At 37.5% G+C, this 25,225-nt stretch overlaps 1 protein-coding gene across 1 annotated transcript in view; it reads right to left on the reverse strand.

Annotated features, from left to right (window-relative positions):
• The window catches only part of LOC138152102 (disintegrin and metalloproteinase domain-containing protein 18-like), a 146,872-nt gene that overhangs the window by 61,115 nt on the left and 60,532 nt on the right, over nucleotides 1–25,225 (reverse strand). Inside the window, exons 12-14 of the mRNA XM_069075852.1 lie at nucleotides 20,058–20,241; nucleotides 8,440–8,544; nucleotides 367–565 (exon numbers count right to left, since the gene is read on the reverse strand). Of these exons, the coding sequence (XP_068931953.1) occupies nucleotides 367–565; nucleotides 8,440–8,544; nucleotides 20,058–20,241 (488 nt within the window). The remainder of the gene's footprint in view (nucleotides 1–366; nucleotides 566–8,439; nucleotides 8,545–20,057; nucleotides 20,242–25,225) is intronic.

Here is a 25,225-nt window from a genome sequence, read left to right on the forward strand (position 1 = left end):
ATCAGCTCAGTCCTTGTTCCTGATTGGGGTGTTATCAATCTACTCCCCCAAGGCTCCATCCATTAATCTTAAAACAAAATTTAACATTGTGAATCAAGTACCCTTTCTTTGGTTAACCTTCATCTCTGGGTATTGTCTCCTCTTATATGTAAGCTCCTGGAGGGCAGGGATGTCTTTGCTTTTGTATTTGTATCCCCAAGACTTAGCACAGTGTTTGGCAAACAATGGTTAGTATAAGCTTTTTCAGTCATTTAACCTACTGAATTTTACTTTTTTTCAAAAAGTTTAAGTCAATACTTTTCTATGGTCAAGTAGTGCGGAATACAAGCTTCAGAGGAATCTAAATTTAGTAGAGACCTATATTACCTGATCCAAATATAGCCTTACACTGTTGGTTTATATCAGGACATTTTCCATTAATACAAAAGGCAGTATTCTTATGACACCTTTCGCCATTCTGTACAAAAGTATCAGGTACACATTCATGAGATGTTCCATTGCAAAAATCATTAAAATCACATTCTTCATTTGCTTTAGGCCTACATAGTTTACCTCTCTTCTGAAACTAACAGGAAAAAGGAAACAAGAAATATGGCATTGTAGCAATATTATAGTGGTTAAAAATATCTTAACTATCATTGAATTGAAACTAATATAATCACCTTAATTTATTTTGTTAGTTTGTGATGAAAACAGTTAATCTTTTCATGTCTTTTCAATTCGCAGTTGTAAGGAAACCTGTCACTTCAAACTCTGTAACTGAACCACATCTCTAAAGAAACAAAGTGTGCTACAGTACAAAGAGCTTTAGACAAAAAGAAAGGAAATAGGGTGTCCTTTGGTGCTCTCCAGGAATACCCTGTTCTTCTTGACACTGTCTTCTGAGTTTTCCTGACACTATTCTTTCCTGATTCTCCTATCTGTGTCAACATTTCTCAATCTCTTTTGCTAGATTCTCATACAGGTAATGTCCACTAACCTTGGATGCCCAACAGCGTTCTATCCAAGATCCTCTTCCCTTCTTCTTCTATATTATTTCACTTGGTTATCTCATCAGCTCCCATGGATTTAATTATAATTTTGATGCTGATATTTCTCAATTTGTCAAGCCCTAACCTCTCTGCTGACCTACAGTCTCACATCTCCAATGTCCCATTGCATATTTCAAATTGAATATTACATCAATAGTTTAAATTCAACAGTCCAAAATTGAATTTATTCTCTTTCTCCCAAAATCCTCCTCTTTTCCTAACTTCCCTATCACTGTTGAGGGTATCACCATTCTTTCAGTCACCTAGACTCACAACTTGGTATTATCTTTGACTCCTCACTCACCACCTCCCTCCCCATATCCAATCAGTTGCTAAGTCATCACTTCTACCTTCCTAACACCTCTTATATATACCCACTTCTCTCCTCTGACACTGCCATCTTCCTGATGCAGGCCCACATCACCTCATACCTGGACTAATACAATAGCCTACTGGTTAGTCTCCCTGTCTCAAGTGTCTCCCTACTCCAATACATCCTCTACTTGACTGTCAAACTGATTTTCCTTAAGCAGAGGCCTAACCATGTCACTCTGCCTATTCAATAAACACCAGTGCTGGAGTAGAAACAGGATCTCTGCACGGCTCCCGATCTAACAACCTCCAATCCATGTAAAAGGGGACTCTGAACAAACTTTGAAGCTACAGAACCCACAAAATGACACAGAGAAGCTAACCTCCCGCTGAGGACAGGCCAGCAGGCTGGCAGGAGTCAGCCAGCGCAGCGCTCTGGGAGCTAAGCCCAGCTCCACGCAGAGGTTTTAGCCCCAGGGCGGGCCTGACCAGCAGCCAGCTGGAGGGACTGCAGATCACCAGCAGCTGTGGCGGTCCAGAATTAGCAACACACAGATGCTAAAGACAAAGTGAGAGGTCAGTGCAGCATGGACTTTGGGACCCAGTAGTTGGGAGTGTGTTGGCTTGTGCCCCCGGGGCCAGAAGCCGCTGAGGGCTGAGGGCTGTGGGCACAGCCCCTGCCACATGGCAGCTACAGCTCCTGGCCTGCAGACTGTAGGGGGACCAAGCAACCAGTCTGAGGGGTAATCATTCTTGCTTTAACCTGCCGGACCTGGATTGCAATCTAGGGTGGAGGTCCTGGGGTGTGCAACCAGCTTTCCAGAGCATGTGGAGGCTTCAGAGAGGGCACCCAACTAATACCTCCGAAAGCTGAGAAAACCCCAGCATTTGGTACGAAGCTCCCCTGTCTGGTGGCGGAGTCCTACTGAGGCAAAAAGCCCAAAAGTCAAGTAATTGACTGGCAACATGACCAGGCAAAGGAAGCAAAGCAAACAGAAGAATCCAACATTAGACTCCTATTTGGGGGACAAAAAGGATCAAAGCATGGAACAGGAGGAAGACAGTGAAGTCAGAACTCCTGCACCAAAATCTTCAAAGGAAAATACAAGCTGGGTATAGGCCACAGAGGACCTTAAGAAGCAGATAAGAGAAGTAGAGGAAAAATTGGGAAGAGAAATGAGAAAGATGCAAGAAAATTACAAAATGAGAGTCAACAGCCTGACTGAGGAAAATAACACCTTGAAAAATAGACCAACTCAAATGGCAAAAGAGGCTCAAAAAGGCAATGAGGAGAAGAATGCCTTAAAAAGTTGAATTTGCCAGATGGAAAAAGAATCTCAAAAGCTCACTGAGGAGAATCATTCTTTCAGAATTAGATTGGAGCAAATGGAAGAGAGAGGAATATAATGAGAGGACATGGGGAGAGACAGATTGGGGTAACTTATCTCATATAGAACAGGCAAGGGAAAAGGTTACAATGGAGGGGAAGAATAGGAAGGCAAAGGGGAATGGGTCAATCTTATTCTCATTGAATTTGGCTTGGGGAGGGAATGAAATACACACTAAATAGGGTATCTTACCCTATAGGAGAGTAGGAGGGAAGGGGATGAGAGGGGGGATGATGGAAGGGAGGGCAGGCTGGGGGAGAGGGAAGTTCAAGGCACCCACTTCTGAAAAGGGACGGGATCAAAGTAAAGAATAGAACAAGTGGGAGGTGGAAAAGGAGGGAGGGAAATATAGTCAGTCTTTACAATGTATCTACTATGTTAATGTTTTGCATTAGCTACACATGTACAACCTATACTGAACTGCTTATCTTCCCAGTAAGGGTAGGTGACAAGGGAAGAAGAGAATGAATCTGGAATTCAAAGTTTTAAAATCAAATGTTGAATATATATACATACTATTATTAATACTATTTTATATGTAATTGGAAAATAAGATATACAGGCACTGGGGCACAGAGATCCACCATGCCCTATTGGAAAAGTCGAAGAGTATATGGGAGAAGATACGGGAGAGAGCAGATTGGAGGAGGGGATATCCTGTGGGACTGCTATTTTGGGGTGGTGGGTAAGGGAAAAATGGAGAGAAAATTTGTAACTCAAAATCTGGTGGAAATGAATGCTGTAAATCAGAAGTTAATAAAGCATTTGAAAAAAAAAATAAACACCAGTGCTCACTCTTGTCTTGTAGTGCCAAATATAAAATCCCCTCAGTAGCTTTTAAATACCTTCATCACCTGATCCCTTCCTACTTTTCCAGTCTTCTTATATTTTTCTTCCCCCATCCACTCCATGTACTCTTCAATCAAGTGACATTGGTCTCCTTGCAATTCGTTATATAAGATACTCTATGTTATGGCTTTCTAACATTTTTACTGGATGTTCTCCCTTCCTGGAACTCTCCTCCTCATCTTTGTTCCTGTCTTCCCTGATTTCCTTCAAGTCCCATTTAAAATCCCATCTTCTGCAAGAAGTCATCCCTATTGCTTCATATTTTTAATACACTTCTTCCTAAGATTATCTCAATTTTATTATATATATATATATATATATCTTGTCTATATATTATTGTTTCTATGTTGTCTTCCCATTAGACTGTGAGCTTCTTGAGAGAAGAGGCTTTTTTTTGGTTTGTTTTTTTTTTACTTCTAAAATATCTTCAGTGCTTAGAATAGTGCCTAGAAAATAATATGTAGTTAATAAATGTTTGTTGACTTAACTTGACTTGAAATTATGACTATATGATTTTTGTTAGTGTTATACTGATAGTGGGACTATTCCAATAATTACAAAAAAGAATTTTCTAATGACATGGTGCTAGGCACATACAGATTCACAAAATTATTAATTGATCAATCTTCAGTTAAGTAATTTATATTAAGGAAGATAAATTAAAATGAATTAAAAGGCATTTATTGAGCACCTACTATGTGCTAAGCACTGGGGATAAATACCAAAGTGAAATTTGTCACTGCCTTTCAGGAGTTCACATTCTAATATGAGAAACAACACCACATGGAGGGGAGAAGAAGCTAACAAGAAAGTTACAGGGATAGTGGATGGAGCCCTGGTGAATTATACTGAAATACCCTGTCCAGAAGCAATAACAGATTTGGTTTAATTATCAAGAAGAACTGGAAAACTAGGTAGAAAGGAAGAAATACCTTGGTATGATGACATATATAATTTTCCATTTTATCACTAAATGATTCAGAACCATACATACTAAACAACTGGGAAACATAATATGAGAGAAAGCTCTAGAAACAGAGATCCTAGAGCATCTTTTTTATTTCCAACATAAAGAGGCTAGGTGGGGAACCTAGAGATGAAAAACATGTCCCCTGGGAAATGGAACTACCATGAACTATAAGGAGAACTACAAGAGGTATAGACTGTAGACAGAAGACAGATGGTGAAAGAACCACAAAAAAAAAATAGTAGGAAGCAGAATCATCTGCAAGAGCTGCCAGATGTATAAGCTGCAAAAGAAGCCATGATGCATAGTTATCCAGGTGAGCCATGGAGGAAGGCCCTAATGATAAGCTTTGCTAAAGCCCTGTCCTGGGTAGTACTGTAAAGGACTAAAATTACACGGGTTTCTGGAAGAATTGCTCAGTAGTGAGCACTGTTATTTACTCCGAACTCTGATATGAATTTTATTTGTTTCCCTTAATCTTTAAATAAACTTAGTAATGTTTTGAGTCTGGTAATCCTTCTACGCTTGTAAGGGACTGAAGTTTCATTATCTTATTGGGAGCAATGACTCAGAGATGCTACAAGTGCCCTACTGTGTACCTGAAAACTTTGTGTTAGGAAGGAGCCTTTGGCAAAAGGGTTTAATAAGAAAATATGAGTTATCACTTCAAGAACAGCATCAAGCTGAACTACCTTTTCAAGTGAAGACATAAAAGATACACTTCAAGACTCAGAGAACCTGAAACAATGTTATCAATAAAAAATCCATCGCATCAAAGAGATGCTCCTCAAGATGGGAAAGTGAGTGCAAGGTGAGTAGCTCAGATATCACTACTCTAGCAGGACCAAACAATGAGGACTGGACAAACAATGATCAAGAAATCCAAGAAAAACTAAAATAAATTCATTTCTGCCAGCTCTTCACAAAAGAACCACTACTTGTCCTTTCTCCTTATACTATCAAAATTGGTGATCCCCTGAGCTCCCATATATTCAATTATCACCTCTATGCATATGATTCTCAAGTCTCTATATTAAGTCCCACTCTCTCTCCTAAGCTAAAGGCCACAATCACCAACTACCTCTTAGTCACTTTGAACTGGGTGAGCCACAGGCATCTCAAATTCAACAATTTAAAAAGAAAACTCATTATCTTTTTCCTCAAACCTTCTATTCTTCCAAACTTTCCTATTGCTATGAAAGAGATGATCATCATGCCAGTTACCCAGGCTAATAGCCTTGGTGTCATCCTTACCTCCTCATTTTCACTCATCTCATATATACAATCAGTTGTCAAATCTCATTTCTACCTCCACAAAATGTACTGTATTTGTACCCTTTTCTCTAACCACACACACACTATCCTTGGTCAATCCCTCACCTCTTATCCCCTTGATTATTACAATAGCTTTCTAAATGGTGTCCCCGCTTCAAATTTCTCTCCCCACTCTCCCCCATTCATTCTCTACACGGCTGCCAAAGTGATTTTCTGAGGGTTTCCTCTTCTCCCCTCCTCTTCAGCTCACATCCTGCAGAAGCTTCCAGCTACTCTCCTCCTTAACCTTCTCTCACACAGTGAGGTGACCCTTCTCCCTGCACAAGTGATCCCATTCCATCTCTTCTTTTCCAGAAGATTGCCTCCACTAAACTTTCTCACTTATTTTCAGTCTCTTCCTATTAGCTGCTTTCCTACTGCCAACAAACATGCCCATATCTCCCCCATTCTCAGACACTCATTTTTACCCATCCATCCCTGTTAGTTATCACCCCATATCTCTCCTTTGTTTTTTGACTAAATTCCTGGAAAAAGCCTTCTATAATAGGTACCTCTATTTCCTTTCTTCTCATTCCTACCTGACTGATCCTTCTCATTCTCCATAGCTGGATAGCTATCACAGTCACATCGATTAACCATGAGTATCCTATAGGGCCCTGTCCACAGTTCTCTTTCCTTCTCCTATATTATTTCACTTGGTTATCTCATCAGCTCCCATATCATTTTGATGCTGATGATTCTGAAATCTACTTATCCATCCCTAATTTCTCTGCTAATGTACAGACTCACATTTCCAATTGGCTTTTGGACATTTCAAACTGAATGTCTCATATAAGTCATTAAGTTCAACATACCCAAAACTGAACTCATTATCATTCCCCAAAAACCCTCTCCTTTCCTAACTTCCATATTACTGTCAAGGGCACTACCATCCTTCTAGTCACTAAGGTTCACAACCTAGATGTCATCCTTGGCTCCTCACTGTCATCCCTCATATCCAATCTGTTGCCAAGTTCTGTTCATTTCACCTTGATTATACCACTCTTATATGTCCCCTTCTCACCCCTGACACTGCCACCATCTTGGTGCAGGCCTGGACTATTGCAATAGCCTGCTGGTTGGTCTCCCTGCCACAAGTCTCTTCCCCACTTCAGGTCATCTTCCAATCAGTTGTCAAAGTGATCTTCCTTAAAATGCAAGTCTGACAATAATACCCTCAGTGACTATTACCTTCAAAAGCAAATGTAAAATCTTGCTTAGCTTTTAAAGCTTTTCCTAACCTATATCCCCTTTCCAGATTTCATACCCCCTATACCCACACCCACACACATGGAGTCTGCAATCCAGTGATACCAGACTCCTTTTCTTTCCTCAAACAAAGCACTGCATCTCCTAACTACAAACATTTTCACTGGATTCCACTATGCCTGGAATGCTCTCACTCCTCACCTCCATTTCCTGGATTTCTTCAAGTTCCAGCCCAAAGCCTGTATCTACAAGAAGGCTTTCACAATCTTTCTGGTACAACTTTCTGTCGGCCATCTCCAATCTATGCTCTCTGTATCTGGTTTCTATACGTCATTTATACATTGTTTCCCTCATCAGCCTGAGCTCTGTGAAAGCAGGGGTTCTTTGCCTTTCTTTGTATCCCCAGGGCTTAGCACAGTGCCTGAACAGAGCAGGCACCTGATAACTGCTAGCTGACTGACAACACACACACACACACACACACACACACATGAATTATAGAAATATATACTTATACAATATGCCACTTTTAATTACAAAAATTCTATAATAGTGCACACATATATTCCTATAATAGATAAATATAAATTATATATTAAAAATATATAAATTGTATATTATAAAATATATAAACATAAATTATATGTTGATATTAATGAATTGTAAATCACTATTAATAGTAATAAATATTAGGCAAATATATTATATTAAACATACAAAATTATAAATATATATATGTAAATACATACTCATCCTCCTCCCAGAAATAATTGTGTCATATATCTTTAAATTATTGTGAAAACTTTGGGTTTTGTTTTTATTATGACTCATTTTAATATGTTTGTTCTAAGCTAAATTTCCACTGAAAGTAGACATGGCTGATTAACCTTAATTTATACTAGGTTTTTTTAATTTCTTATTTATTTTAGAATTTTAGTCTATATATGTATGTGTGTACATATATAGTCTATATATATTTATATAGAGACTATATCTACATATATATAGTGGATGTGGGTGTGTATAGTCTATGTCTTACAGTCTTTATTAGACATATCTTGCTTTCTCTTCCTAAACTCTAGCAAAAGTGTTTTATTTAGTGGGATTTAACTTACCAGATATTATATGAAAAAGTGCCAAAAAGATACCAAGAATACAAACCTCAACAGATCTGGATGTATGGTTCAATAACAATTCCCTTAATTCAATTAAATTCAACAAGCAATATTCAGCACCTACCATACATGTAAAGCACTTATGCTAGAATACAAAGATGAAAAAACACCAGTTCCTTCTACAACTTTTATACTACTAGACTCAAGTGAAAAGCATATTGAAATATTATTTTAGAATGTATATTTTATCTTACCTGACACCTGTTTGTGCAACATTCTCCAAAGCCACATTTTGCTGGTGGTTTCAGTTTACATGTCTCCATAACACAGCAATTTTTAAATTTACATTTATAAAATTCCTAAAAATAAACACTACAAGTTATAAATAGTATGACTTCATACCATGTGGGGAAGAGGGAGAAATATTTCAAGGGCTTCTCTAACAAATAACTAGGCTTACTTAAGTTCATAAACTCCTCTTTTGCTAGATTTTTATAGGTCATTGTTGTTCAACACAGATTATGGTTTCAAGAAAATATAATAAACCTCACAGTTTTCTATAGTTGAAATCCTTAAGGGACCTAATTTACTAAATGGCTAAAAAATGATAAAATTAGTCTAAAGTGCTTCAAGTTTTTTTCTTTTATTTAGCTTAAATCCTTGCCTGTAATCTTACATTAATTTACTTAGCAAACTTTTTTTTTTAAAGAATTGAGTCTCCATATCTCATCCAGGCTACTCACATGCTCAGATACACTCTGATCAGCAAAAGAACACTGACCTGCTGTTTCTGACTGGGGCAAGTTTGCCCCTCCTTAGGCAATCTGGTGGCCTCCCTCTCCTGGAAGCTTGGTGTATTAATGTATTAACTTAGTACAGACACTGCAGTTCAAAACTAAAGTGATCTATTAGCTAAAAGTTATCAAAGTGATCAAAGCTAAAGTGATCTATTAGCCTCAGCCTCCTCTGAAGAAGAGATTTTACAAGCATGCTAAACAGCACAAAGATACAATTTAGTAGAGTCTCTGTCCAGATTTTTCACAAAGTCTAAATTAGTAAAGTCTCAATTAAATGAAATTTTGTTATACTATAAGCAGAATGGGCAGCTAGGTGGCACAATAAATAGAGAGCCAAGCCTGTAGTCAGGAAGACTCATCTTCCTAAGTCCAAATCTGGTCTCAAACACTTACTGGCTTGTGACCCTGAGCAAGTCACTTAATTTTGTTTGCCTCAGTTTCCTCACCTGTAAAATGAACTGGAGAAGGAAATGGCAAACTACTCCAGTATCTTTGCCAAGAAAACCCCAAAATGGGGTCACTAAGAGTCAGATACAACTGAACAACAATGGCCCTTGCTGTCCTATTGCCACAGTTGAAGTACTTTTAGGAAACCTATGATCTCGAGTAAGAGAAAGTAAAACCTGCGAGAAGTATGAATAGCTGGGGTAGAGGGAGGAGGAGAAAGACATGATGCTTTGGACAGACCTATCTCTTATATTGACCTGGTCCAAAGTGCCCACTCCTATACAGTCTAAATTCTTTTCACTTTGTTTTAGCACACCTAAGCGCAAGGTAGTACAGTGGAGTATAGGGCCTGGAGTCACGAAGACTTCACCTCAAATCTGGCCTCAGACAGATTTAATAGCAATATGACCCTGGGCAAGTAACTCAATCGCCATCTGCCTCAGTTTCCTCAACTGTAAAACAGGATAATAATAGCACCTACCTCCCAGTTACGGCTCAAATGAGATGATGTTTATAAAGTGTTTAGCACTGTGCCTGGCACTTACCAGGTAATTAATAAATGCTTATTTACTTCCTAAAATGTTACCATAATTTAAGCTACATTTATACTAACAAGCTTCCACTTAAAAAATTGCAAATGCCTCTGGGAAGGTTATTGGTCATTCATATCCTGATTTATAAGATCATAGGACTGAGAATTAAAAGGACCTTTGATATCATAAAATCCAATCCCCATTTTATAGATGAGCAAACTTTGACCCTGGGAGGATATGTCAGTAACAGAGCAGAGCTCCAGCCTGTCTCAGGGCCTTGGGCCTCTGGCCTCACCATCCTGAACAGTTTCAAACATGCCACATGATCAAAGTAACTGGAGCTAGAAGAAACCTAAGACCTCACCCAATTTTACCCCTTTACTTTGTGGATGAGGACATTTAAATTACTCATATAGGGTCCCATGATGAGGAGGTAACAAGGGTAAGGCCTGATTCCATGCCTTCTGACTAAGTCACTGTTCTTTCTGTGGCACTAGGCTTATCTCTTAGTTAGATATTAAGGAGCTAGACATCTGTATCAGAATAGATATTACTGTAGCACTGTTTCCAAAGACACTATTAAATAAAATAGGTATCATTTTTGCATTTACATAGCTTTTTTAAGAGCAATTTCTTATCTATGAAAGTTGGTTAATCTACACAAGGTCCCTTGTCTAAGGCCTAAAGTCCTGATTCCAAAGACTGTTTTTCTTTAAACTGACATAAAATTTCCCCCTTCTAACTCCTTCACTTATGACTAGCTCCAATTCACCAGTGACTTAATACTTTGTTAAACATATTCTCTACGTATACTATCAAAAATATGCTAATAAATAAACTGCAATAAAATCTCTGCTATGAAGGAATTACCAAGAAATGAAACAACATGGCCGAATTTGAGGGGAGTAGTTTAGGACTTAACACTTAACATTCCAAATCCTTCTATTTCAATATTTTTTATGAAAAACTTTCTAAAAAGTACTCACTAAAGTAGCATTTTTCTTTTTAACTAGAATTCATTATTATGTCTAAAAATGTGACATAGGTGTCACATAAAGACAATTTTGTACAAATAAATCTACAGTGAATAAATAAAATTCAGTCAATAAACATTTATTAAGTGCTACAATGTGCTAGACATTGTATTAAGCACTAGAAGTGAAAGATATGGAGCTGCATTAAACCAACTGTGCAACATAGTGTCTTTCTGGAAAGTTTCAGACATACTTGGCTTCTATGTTGAAAACAAAAAAAAATCCAAAAAACAAAACCCTTTCTAGCAATTTCAGAGCTGTCCAAAAAGTAGAATGAGCTGTCTCAAGAGGGAAAAGATTCTCTTTCTCTATAGCTTTCAAGCAGAAGCCAGATAACTACCTGTTGAGGATGTTACTGAGAGGACTGTTGTTTGAATCTCTGAGATCTCACCTCTGAGTTTCTGTGAAATTAATAAGTAAATAAAAGTCCAAAACAGGTTTCCTCAAGTTGTATTCTTGCTTTCCAGAAAATATCTTTACTGTCATAATCACTGCCTTTGACTTGTACAGGGCATTCAAAATATCATCAACTATTTCTAGATAACTAGCACAGTGGATGACCACAGGAGACTCCCTATAAATTTATATCTATGAATTCAGTTTATTTGTGCGATATGAAGAATCTCATTGCCTAAGAAAGGACTGAAAAACTAGGGTGGGCTCAGGAATCAAGAGAAGTCATTCTCTATACAAAGTATGAAGTTGGACAATGGAGTCATGGAACCAAAACAAAACCTCATGCCCAAAGAGTCAACACAAATAAAAGTCAGGTTCATCCTGGGATAGAGAGGAGCAGGCAGGCAAGATTAAGGGTTAAAATTAATGTGAATTCTTGAATTGTTCCAGGAATGAGAAAATCACAGAAGAAGGAATACAATGATGACTCTGTTATGAACTATGACAATTTTCTGGACTCTAGGCATACTCAGGTTAGCATATGGCTTCCATGTTTGCTCTGATCATTAAATGTTAATGGGCAGGATTCATATATTAGTGAAGAGTATCCCTCATTAATTAAAAATTTTGGCTAGTGGTCACTTACTATAAGACCTATAAATCTGTTATTATCATCAGAAGAGGAAGCATGTTATAGATCATAGTATTCTAGATTTACAGTTGAAAGGGGCCTTAAAAGCCAACTACAGAACTCTACTGCAGAGAGCACAACTATGATAGGCTGGTCACACTGCTCAAATGCCAAACATAAGCTTGCCTAAAATATTACTTTATGGAGAACTCACACAGGGAAAGCACTCTCATAGTGGTCAGAAGTGATACAAGGACACTCCCAAAGTTTCTCTTAAGAATTCTGGAATTGATTGTGCAACATGGGAGACACTGTTACAGGACTGCCTAGCATGGTATGCTATCATCAAAAAAGGTGCTGTACTCTATGAGCAAAGCAGAATTGAAGTAGATAAAAAGAAACAAGAAATGTGCAAATTTAGACAATCCACCCCAAATGTTCACATGAACTATTTGTGCCCAACCTGTGGTAAAGCAATCCAAGCTCATATTGGTCTGATTAGTCATAGTAGGTGTGATGGGAATGGGAGTTTGAAGATCTTCCCTTACCCTTAATAAGCCTGGGGGGAATGTGAAGACCTTCCCTGCTTTGAAGATAAACTCTTTCCCCTAACAGACTGAATGTAGTCACATGCAGCCTGTTTGTGGTAGGAGGAGTTTGCTGAAGGGTAGAGCAGAACCACAGGAAGCTGGGAGTCAGAGCTAGAGTGATGGTGGGAGAGAGAGGAGCTCAGGCAAGAGGACAGAGAGATTTGTGAGTAAATATTGATCTTATATTGGTTTGTAGAAAGGTTAGAAGATGGCATGGCTCTCTGCTACATTGTGGTGCATTAAGTTTTGTGTTGCTTTGATAGATTAGGTTTCCTAGTGTTAGGATTTGGTTTCCTGGTGTCTAAATAAATGCTTTGGTTCTGTCCTCTATAGGGAAAATCTGTTACATTTTGCGATCAAGCACTATATGGGACTATTTATAGTCACAGTCAGTGCTGTAAATATTGCACTGGCACTACAGTAGAATGCATTGTAACTTGACTCTCACATAGTGATGTCATTTTTGTCCTCTTTGAGAATGAAGGATAACAACCAATCAGCCCAATCTCCCATTTTACAGATGAAGAAAATTAGGTTCCATCATTAGGCAAGTGGCTTGCCTAAATTTTAGAAGTGGACTTTGAAACAAGGTCTTCCCAACTCCTAGGTCAACACCCCATCTACTACAACACCTAGATTTGGAGTCTGAAGACCTGAATTCAAATTCAAATACATGCTCCATTTAGCTATGTGACCTTGGGCAAGTCACTTGACTTTCAGACTCAGTTTCTTCTTCTTTAAAAGGAGAAGATTGAACTAAATGAACCCTTACATTCATCACTTAATTAGCATGAGTCATAGTGGCAATTCTTTTTTTCTATACTTTCTTAATGTTTCACTTTGAACAAAATGCTATACATAACACTAAAAATTGTTTATTTAATGTTACTATAAACTAAAATTCACATATAAAGTTCCACACTATAAATCTATTTTCTTGTTAAAGCTTTTCTATAACAATTTCATATTTTAAATAATATTCTAATTGATAACAAGTCAGGGAACAAACACTTGAGGACAACAGTTGGCAAAAAAAAAATCAGTCACCTTATTTCCTCAGGTTAAGCTCTACAATTATTTAGCAGTAGAATATATATCTTCATGAAAACCTATTGGTATGAAATGATCTTTCACTCAAAATGCAAAAAGGTAATAGGACAATTAGAAAACTCGTCCATCCAATCATTAAATTGCAGTCTACATATGCTAGCTGCTGTTGTTTAGTCATTTAATTTATGTCCAATTCTTTGTGACCCCATTTGGGGTTTTCTTAGCAAAGACACTGGAATGGTTTGCCATTTCCTTCTCCAGTTCATTTTACAGATATGGAAACTAAGGCAAACAAAGTTAAGTGACTTGCCCAGGCTCACACAGTTTGAGGCTGGATTTGAACTCTGGTCTTCCTGACTCTACTGCACCACCTAACTGCCCTCTATGTACCATAGGTAAGTGTGTAATATTTCTAAAGGTTCTAAGATAATAAAATTTTCCATTTACCAAAGGATTTATTTTATGGGAATCTAGAGCATTAGCCTCATAAAAATAATTAAGCCTTATTCTGCTTATACCTGGGGCACTTGATTTTCTTGCTCCTTGGGATAAAAGATAACAAGCATTGACAAAATAAAACTGGTTCCATTGGTATTATAAAAATTTTAAGGCATTAGAAAGCATTCAAAAGTTAAATCTGTCACAAAATCTTTTTTAAGAATCAGAATTTGCTATTTTTCACCAACTATATCCTTCTGCAGCACTGTAGTCTAAGTTTTCATACTCTAAATGACTTAGTCTGAAAGATAAAACCAAACAACCCTTACAAAAATACATATAGCTCAACAAACATTTTCTCATTTTAAAAATAAAATGCCTTTTCAATTAGCACTGAGAGAAATGAAAATAAATTTTAAATTCCCCACTAAGAATCATCCATATAAAATAATCTTGGTCTTCTAACAATTGTAAGCATGATATGACACCGTTCAACAACTTCAGATGATTCAGAAATTGCAAAGAATAGTTGTTCTTTCTGAGTCTTGGGAGCATGGATAAGAAACTATATTAATACTATATCCATTCATTAATATTGTTCTTTGCTCACTTATTTGAAGTCATATGTATTTCCACTTTCTTTTAACATCAGTACAACTTTCATATGTTTTCACTACAAGGATGTTTGAAATTCTACTCCTGCCAAATCAAACATTTCTCTAGTCACCACAGAAACAGTTTCAAAAGTTCTCATCTCTCCTCGGTTCTCCCACTGTGCCCCCTTACTCTACCAACCTCAGCTGAGGACTTTGACTCATACTTCACCAAAAAAAATTGAAGCCATTCTATGAGACTTCTCACTTCTTCCTTTACTTCTCCATCTCAAAACACTAACACCTCTTCCTCCCACTATTTCCTCTTTCATCCCTGTCTCATATAAAAAGGCAACCCTTTTCCTTGTCAAAGCAAGGCTCCCCAAATGCACCCTTGTTCTCATCTCCTCCATCTTCTCAAGAAAATTACCCTCATTTTCAAGCACACTCAAATCTTCAACCTCTTCCTATTTGTTCCATCCCTACTGTCTGCAAACATATCCATGTGTCTTCCCCCTTCTTAAAATTTTTTTAAACTGCTTGACCCTTCTCCTTTCTCAGCTAAATTCCTTGAAAAGTCATCTATATTCCACTTCCTTTTCACTCACTTTTTTATAAACCTTCTGCCATCAATTTTTCAATCTAAAATTCAACTGAAACAGTTCTCTCTAAAGTTACCAAAGGTATACTAATTGCCAATGGCCCCTTTAAAATCTTTATTCCTCTTAACCATTCTGTTAATATATGAGACTATTAATCAAATCTTATCTAGATTTTTATTACACTGCACTCTTGGTTCTCCTACCTATTTGACTATTCATTTTCTGTCTCCTTTGCCATCTTTATCCAGTTCTACCCACTAACTATGGATATACCACAAGGCTCAGCCCTGAGCCGCCTTCTCCTTCCTCTTTCTACTATCTCACTTGGTAATCTCCTCAGATTCCATTATCATCTCGATGCAAATAATTCCCATTCTCTCAAACCTACTATTCTTCCAAACTTTCCTATTGCTGTCAGAGATGATCATCATGCCAGTCACCCAGGCTAACAGCCTCAGTGTCACCCTCACCTCCTCACTTTCACTAATCTCATATATACAATCAGTTGCCTGATCTTATCATTTCTACCTCCACAAAATGTACTGTATTTGTCCCCTTTTCTCTATCCACACAGACACTACCGTAGGTCAATCCCTCACCTCTTCTCCCCTGGATTGTTACAATAGCTTTCTAAATGGTGTCCCTGCTTCAAGTCTCTCTCCCCACTCTTCCCCATCCATTCCCTACACAGCTGCCAAAATGATTCTCAGAGGGTTTCCTCTTCTCCCCTCCTCTTCAGCTCACATCCTACAGTTGCTTCCAGCCACTCTCCTCCTTAACCTCTCTCACACAGTGAGATGACCCTTATTCTCCTTGCACAAGTGATCGCATTCCATCTCTTCTTTTCCAGAAGATTGCCTCTACTAAACATCCCTACTTTCTCACTTATTTTCAGTCTCTCCCTATCAGCTGCTTCCTCCCTCATTCTCAGACCCTCATTTTACCCATCTATCCCAGCTAGTTATCACCCCATATCTCGCTTTTGTTTTTTTACTAAATTCCTTGAGAAAGCCATCTATATCAACCTCCTTTCCTCACTCTCTTAATTCTTTACAATCTGACTTCCAACCTTTTCATTCAACTGAAAATGTTCTCCTCTAAGTTACTAATGAACTTGGCAAATACAATAGCCTTTTCTTAATTCTCATCCTTCTTGACTTTTCTGTAGCCTTTGACACTGTCAATCACTTTCTTCTCTAGGTTTTTGGGACATTACTTTCTGCTGGTTTTCCTCCTATCTACCTGACCACTATTTCTCATTCTCCACTAATGAATCTTCATCAAAGTCACACCTATTAACCATGGGCATCCTGGTTCTCTTTTCTTCTATATTTTTTCCCTTGGTTATCTCATCACTTCCCACGGATTTAATTTTCATTTCAATGCTGATAAGTCTCAAATATATTTGTCCATCCCTAACCTCTCTGCTAACCTAGAGAAACACATTTCCAATTGCCCATTGGACATTTCAGACCAAATGTCCCATAGACATAAGCTCAACATACCCCAAATTGAATTCATTATCATTCCCCCAAACCCATCCCCTTTCTAAATTTCATATAATTGTAGAGGAAAGGCTCACAATCTAGGTATCATCCTTAACTCCCCATTGTCACCCTTCATATCCAATCTGTTACCAAGGTCTGTCGTTTTTGCCTTCATAACTCCACTCATATATGTCTCCTCTCCACTGCACTGCCACTGTCCTGGTGCAGATCCTCATCACCTCATGCCTAGAGTACTGCAATAGTGTGCTGGTTGGTCTCCCTGCCACAGTTCTCTCTACCTTCACTCTAGTCCATCCTCCACTTTATTGTCAAAGTGATCTTGCTTAAAATGCATACCATATAGGGGCGGCTAGATGGCTCAGTGAATAAAGCACTGGCACTGGAGTCAGGAGGACTGAGTTCAAATCTAGCCTCAGACACTTAAACAAAACTGGTCATATGACCTTGGGCAAGTCACTTAACCTCAATTGTCCCCCCTCCAAAAAGCAAAAAAAAAAATGAAGTCCATGTCACTCCCCACTACTCAATAAACTCCAATAGCATCCTATCACCTCCAGAATCACATATAAAATCCCTTAGCCTTCAAAGCCTTTCATAACCTGCCCCCTAACTTTCCAATATTTTTCTATCTTATTCCCACACACAAACACTTCCTCTTCAATCCAGTGATACCGGACTCTTTACTGTTCCTCAAACATGATCATTCATTTCCCAAATCTAGGCATTTTTTTTTTCTGGTTTTCCATCATGCCTGGAACCTCCAGGCTTTCCTAGCTTCCTTTAAGTTCCACCTAAAATCCCTTCAAAAGGAAGCTTTTCCTTCTCTGTCTTAATTTGAATGTCACCTCTCTATTGATTATATCCAATTTATCCTGTACATAACATTTCTACATAGCTGCTTGCATACTGAATTCTGACTGTAAGGACCTTAAGAACAGTGACTGTCTTTTGCCTTCCACTGTATCCCCAATGCTTGTTGCCAGTTCCTGACACATAACAGAAACTAAATTAATGTTTACTGATTCATTGTCTATACTAAAATGTAATTCTAACCATGTCACTATCCCTACTCAATAAACTGCAGTGGCTCTCTATTATCTCAATGATCAAAAACAAAGTCCTTGTTTGACTTTTAAAGCCCTTACAATATTTCACAAGCTACAGGACATATAGTTTTCTATCACTGTACTCAAATATACACTGAATGACCTTTCCATTCTACACTTTCTTCCCAAGAAGACTACTTAGTTTTTTTTACTGGCTGATAAAACTTGAGAATAATGAAAATGCCCTTAGGTGGGACTGACATAAAAAGGGTTTTGTTTGTTCATCTAGAGGTCTCATACTTACACAACCGAAATTCCTTTTGTCTATAGCTTTGAATGATACAGGATTGAGGTGTTTGCACTCCCATCTCTCCATTCCTCCTATCAATCTGACTATACAATACTTCTATCTTCTCACAAAGCTCCTTGTAGAAGAAGACAAGGTAACATAGGCCAAGTAAGTGAAATTACCACCACCATCTAAACTACCAACTCCCTTCAGACCCCAATGGAAGCAGCCCTTGCCTTCAAACCTAAGAGCCCTGGAAATAGCTGTACCTACCTAGTCAAATAGCCTTGCTTCCATTTTGCACTCCATGACTACCACTAAGGGAAGTAATTCTCTACAGAGATCACCTTCTTCTACACCAATACCAACAACCACTGAACAAACGCTAAAATGAGCTTGTAAGCCAAGAGCCCTGGCAATTGCAATACCTCACCATAAGTCCTGCTTCTACATCCTAGAACGTAACACTTGGGGAAATGCAACCTCACAGGTGCTTCTGTAGATAGTTAAGCTACCACTTCCTCAACAACCTAAGGTGCTACTGGGGACACAGAAAAAAAGTCCATTAATACCAAATACTTTTGCACATTTTTATTAATTTTGCATTTTTATTAATTTCTTAAATATATTTTTCATATTCTTCATACTTGTCCATCTTAATGCATTATAATAATCTATTACTCAGGATCACAGATTCAGAGTTGAAAGGAACCTTAAGCTAAACCTATCAAGTTCAAGCCCCTCATTTTACAGATGTGGACCCTGAAGTTCCAAGAAGTGAAGTGACTTGCTCAGGATCACAAAAGTAAGAAATGACTGAAGGAAAACTTAACAATTAAACTTCTCTGACTCCCAACTGCTTTATAACATGGACATAATTATAAATGATGCTACTATCAATATGTCTGAAAAGTTAGCTTTATATTTTGCCTGAGATAAACTTCTAATAATGGAATTTTTGTGTCCAAAGGAATGTAATTTTTCCCGTATAATGTCTGATTACTCTCCAAAAGAAATTATAATCTGTAATACTGTCAACAATGAATAATATTTCTCTACAACACCACAAGTATTTAGTTTTATTGTTTTAATTATTAAAATTATTATATATTTAATTAATTTAATATATAATTAAATATAAAATATATTTAATTATTAAAATATTATCTTATTTATTTTTTCCAATTTGGTGGGCATGAGGTATTATTTCACAGTTTTAAGTGGATTAAGAATTTTTCACATGATTATAAAAAATTTGTTTTCACTTTTGAAAGGTATTTTTATATGCTTTGACTAGTTATCTACTATGAAATATAAGTTATTTTTGTAAATACTTAATAATTCCTTCTATATTTTAGATATAAAAATTTTATGTCATATTTGCTGTATTTATCACAATTTGTTATTTTCTTTTTTTTTTTAAAGCAATCGTTACACAGCCAGTTATTTCTGGGTGTGGTGCTGAGTGTGAGCCCAGGACTCAATCTCCAGGTCATCCCGACACTGGAGCCAGTGCTCTTACTCTCTGAGCCACCTGGACGCCCCAATTTGTTATTTTCTTGTAATTTTTTTGTCTACAGAAATATTTTCTCTCAATGTAGGGAAGTACATCTATCTTATCCCTAATAACTCCATCTATTTGCTGAATAAGAAAAAAGTCATCTCTCATCCCCCAACTGTCACATATAACTTCTTTTTTCCATCTTTTTCATAATTCCTTTTTAAAAGATTTAAGTCTCTCATCTAGCTGGAATTCACTAGGTTTCTAGTATTAGACATGAGTATATGCTTGCTAAATACACTTTAATTTTTATAACCTTAAAAGAAATTGCCCCAATTCTTATTTCATCTATTACATGTACATATGAGAAACACAAACATCAATCCTTTTACCGAATTTCCCATATTTACTACTAACCTCTTTTGAGCCACAATCACACTCTTCATCACCTTCCACAAAACCATCTCCACATACTGCATCTTCTTTGTAAACTGGGCTCACATATGGTTGATTTTGAAGACATTCAACCCCACTCTTTGAAATGAAATGTTTAAAGTCATTCAGACTGCAGCTGCTAAAAACCTTTACACCACTGGAATGCCTAAAATTAAATTATATTCCTCAGGCAAGCAAGTATTATTATCTTCACAAAAAAAATCTGAAAAACGTCTGTGATATATGACAATGCTTACAATAACATCTTCCATAGAGGGAGAAAAAAGTAAACTCATAGAAAAACCTATTGTTTCATATTAATGTCAAATTCAATTTTGCTTCAAACTTCTCCAAGAAATTTTTTAAGAAAGATATCACATTACTAAATCATTGGAGTATAAAGCTGTCATTCACCCTCATTTGTAAAGGACAGATCTTATTTTCTGCTTTGTCTACCTATAGTGATAACAAAACAGACATCCTGATGTCCTATATTTTTCTCCTAAAACACCTAAATCTTCTGATCTACAATAAAATTTTAGTTTTAATCATATTTCAATATTTAACACATTCCCATTTAATTAATCTTTCATTTGCACAGGCTTTAGTAATGTTAAGAAAAATTATATTCATTACAACCATATCTTGCCACCTTTAACATCTGATCAAGTAAGATATCACATTCAAAATTCCAGGATGAAAGATGTCCTTTAATTCAGAAATACAGACATTTCATAGAAAATACAGAAAAGTTCTTTCTGCATGTATGCTATTTTTTATGACAGTGAAATCACAAAATCTTAGCCTCTTAAAGCTAAAAGCATTTATGTACTTGTTCAATCCTTTATCTTATAGATGGGAAACCTGGGACCTAAAGAGGTTAAACATGCTGTCTAAGGTGACACAGTCAGTAGTAACAACATGATCCCACCTCTGACACATACTGGCTGTAACCCTAGGCAAGTCACTTAACCTCTTAGTACTCCCAAGTAACTAAAACTCTTAAGTTTCAGAGTACTTTCTATTCCACATTAGCAGAATCAGATTCTTCACGTGGAGTTCTCAATAGCAATAAAATCCTAGGTCCAAAACAAAATCAAAGTATAAGCATGAAAATACAGAATGGCTGAATTTAACTCAATAAAAATTTCTTATGTGTCTACTATGCATAAGGCATCCAGTGCCAGGTGCCAAATGTGCTTGCTCGTTTTTTGTTTAAATACTCTGCTTTGTAGAAAGATAACAGGGGCAGAGTCAAGATGGTGGAGTAGAAACAGGACTTTCAAGTGTCTCTGGCTTCCACCTCCTCAAATTCATGTAAAAAATGACTTTAGACAAACTTTAGAGCTACAGAGCCCACAAAATGACAGGAAGGGGCCAGCACAGCAGAGCACAGCCCCACCCGAGCCAGAGGTTTTAGCCTCAGGGCACTCTGACCAGCCACCAGCTGGAGGGACTTCAGATCACCAGTAGCTGTGGCGATTTCCAGAATTATCAACCCATAGATGACAAAGACAAAGTGAGAGGTCAGTGTAGAGTTTGCAGGAATTGGGAGTTCAGGAGTGTGATCCAGCCTATGCCCCTGGGGTGAGAAACAACTGAGGCTCTGCGGCCCTGCTACTTCAGAGCTCCTGGCCTGCAGATTGTGGGGGACCAAGCAAACAGTCTGAGGGGTAATCACTGTTGCTCTAACCTACTTGGATCTGGATCGCTGTCTAGAGTGGAGGTCCTGGGGTGCATGACCAGTTTGCCAGAGCGTGCTGAGGCTTCAAAGAGGGCACGCAAATAATAGCTCCAGCAGCTGAGAAAACCCCAGTGATTGGGACAAAGCTCCCCTCTCTGGTAGCAGAGTTCTACTGTGGCAAAAGGCTCAAAAGTGAAGTAACTGAGTGGCAACATAAGCAAGCAAAGGAAGCAAAGCAAACAGAGCAATCTGACATTAGACTCCTATTTTGGGGACAAAAAGGATCAAAGCATGGAACAAGAGGAAGACAGTGAAATCAGAACTCCTGCACTAAAAGCTTCCAAGAAAAATATGAACTCAGAGAGGAGCTTAAAAAGGATTTTGAAAACCAAATAAGAGAAGTGGAGGAAAAATTGGGAAGAGAAATGAGAATGATGGAAAAAAATTATGAAATGAGAGTCAACAACCTGACTGAAAACAATAACACCTTAAAAAATAGACTAACTCAGATGGCAAAAGAGGCTCAAAAAGGTAATGAGGAAAAGAATGCCTTAAAAAGCCAAATTTGCCAGATGGAAAAAGAATCTCAAAAGCTCACTGAAGAGAATCATTCCTTCAGAATTAGATTAGAGCAAATGGAAGCTAGTGACTTTATGAGAAATCAAGATACTATTAAACAGATCCAAACAAATATAAAAAAAAAATAGAAGGCAACGTGAAATATCTCATTGGAAAAACCACTGACCTGGAAAATAGATCCAGGGCAGATAATTTTAAAATTATTGGACTACCTGAAAGTCATGATCAAAAAAAGAACCTGGAAAACATCCTTCAAGAAATTCTCAAGGAAAACTGTCCTGATGTTTTAGAACCAGAGGGCAAAATAGAGGTTGAAAGAATCTACCGATCACCTCCTGAAAAAGATCCCAAAAAGAAAATTCCTAGGAATATTATAGCCAGGTTCTGAAATTCCCAGAACAAGGAGAAAATATTACAAGCAGCCAGGAAGAAACAATTTGAATATTGTGGAAAACACAATCAGGATGACACAGGATCTGGCAGCTTCTACACTGAGGGATCAAAGGGCTTAGAATATGATATTTTGGAGGTCAAAGGAGCTGGGATTAAAACCAAGAATCACCTACCCAGCAAAACTGAGTATCATGTTTCAGGGGAAAATATGGTCATTCATGGAATAGAGGATTTTCAAGCATTCTTGATGAAAAAATCAGAGATGAATAGAAAATCTGACATTCAGATACAAGAAGCAAGAGAAGCATGCAAAGGTAAACAGGGAAAAGAAATCATAAGGAACTTATCAAAGTTGAACTATTTACATTCCTACATGGAAAAATGATAATGGTAACTTATGAAACTTTTCTCAGTATGAGAATAACTGAAGGGAATAGAAATGTGTGTGTGTGTGTATATATATATCATATACACACATACATACATACACACACATACATATGTCTATATATGAATACATATGTGAGTGTGTGTATATATGTGTACAAGTATACATAGACAGAGGGCACAAGACTAACTGAATAGGAAGGTATGATACTTAAAAGGTGAAATTAAGAGGTGAGAGAGGAATATGAGAGGAGATGGGGAGAGACAGAATGGGGTAAACCTGAACTAGAAGAGGCAAGGGAAAATGGTTACAATGGAGGGGAAGAATAGGAAGGCAAAAGGGAATGGCTCAACCTTATCCTCATTGAATTTGGCTCAGGGAGGGAATGAAATACACACTAAATAGGTTATCTCATCCTATAAGAGAGTAGGCGGGAAGGGGATGAGAGGGGGAATGATGGAAGGGGAAGGGAGAGCAGGCTGGGGGGGGAGGGAAGTTCAAAGCACCCACTTTCGAAAAAGGATGGGATCAAAGTAGAGAACAGAACAAGTGGGAGGTGGGATAGGAGGGAGGAAAATATAGTCAGTCTTTTACAATGTATCTACTATGTTAATGTTTTGCATTAGCTACACATGTACAACCTATACTGAACTGCTTATCTTCCCAGTAAGGGTGGGTGACAAAGGAGGAAGGGAATGAATCTGGAAATCAAAGTTTTAAAATCAAATATTTAAAAAATTATATATACTATTATTAATACTACTTAACATGTAATTGGGAAATAAGATATACAGTCACTGGGGCATAGAGATCCACCATGCCCTACTGGAAAAGTTGCAGGGTGTATGGAAGAAGATATGGGAGAGAGCAGATTGGAGGAGGGGATATCCTGTGGGACTGCTATTTTGAGGTGGTGGGTAGGGAAAAAACAGGGAGAAAATTTGTAATTCAAAATCTGGCAGAAATGAATGATGTAAATCAGAAGTTAATAAAGCATTTGAAAAATTAAAAAAACAAGTATTGTGGAAAAAATAATCAGGATAACACAAGATTTAGCAGCTTCTACATTAAAGGATCAGAAGGCTTGGAATATAATATTTCAGAGGGCAAAGGAGGTAGGATTACAACCAACAATCACCTGCCCAACAAAACTGAATATAATCCATCAGAGGAAAAAAATGGATATTCAATGAAAAAGAGGACTTTCAAAGCCTTCTTGATGAAAAGACCAGAGCTGAATAGAAAATGTGCCTTTCAAATACAAGGAGCATGAAAAGGTAAAAAGGAAAGTGAAATCATAAGGGACTTATTAAAGTTGAACTGCTTATATTCCTACATTGAATGATGATATTTGTAACTCATGAGACCTTTCTCAATATTATGGCAGTTGAAGGGAATATACATATAGACAGAGGGCACAAGGTGAGTTGAATATGAAGGGATGATATCTAAAAAGTAAAATTAAAGGATGAGAGAGGAATGTACTTGGAGGAGAAAGGAAGAAATAGAATGGGGTAAATTATCTCACATAAAAGAGGCAAGAAAAAAAGCTTTTACAGTGGAGGGGAAGAGAGGAGAGGTGACAGGGAGTGAGTGAACCTTACTTTCAGTTGATTTAGCTTAAGAAGGAAATAACATACACACTCAATTGGGTGTGGAAATCTGTCTTACCCTATAAGAAAATAGAGGGGAAGGGGATAAGAGGTGATAGAAGGGAGGGCCAATTGGAGGAAGGGGTAATCAGAAGCAAACACTTTTGAAGAGGGAAAGGATCAAAATAAAGAATAGAATAAATGGGGGTGGGAGAGGATGGAGAGAAATATAGTTAGTCTTTCACAACATGACTATTACAGAAGTGTTTTGCATGACTACACATATATAACCTATATCAAATTGCCTTCTCAATGAGGGCAGGCTGGGAGGAAGGGAGAGAATTTGGAACTCAGAGTTTTAAAAATTAATGCTAAAAATTGTTTCTACATGCAACTGGGAAATAAGATATACAGGCAATGGAGTATAGAAATCTATCTTGCCCTACAGGAAAATAGAAGGGAAGAAGAGAAGAGAAGAGAAGAGAAGAGAAGAGAAGAGAAGAGAAGAGAAGAG

This window comes from Petaurus breviceps, unplaced genomic scaffold (assembly GCF_028583685.1).
Source record: "Petaurus breviceps papuanus isolate PSGF00001 unplaced genomic scaffold, PetGlider_PUasm1.0 90919, whole genome shotgun sequence".
NCBI classification, from domain to species: Eukaryota; Metazoa; Chordata; class Mammalia; order Diprotodontia; family Petauridae; genus Petaurus; species Petaurus breviceps.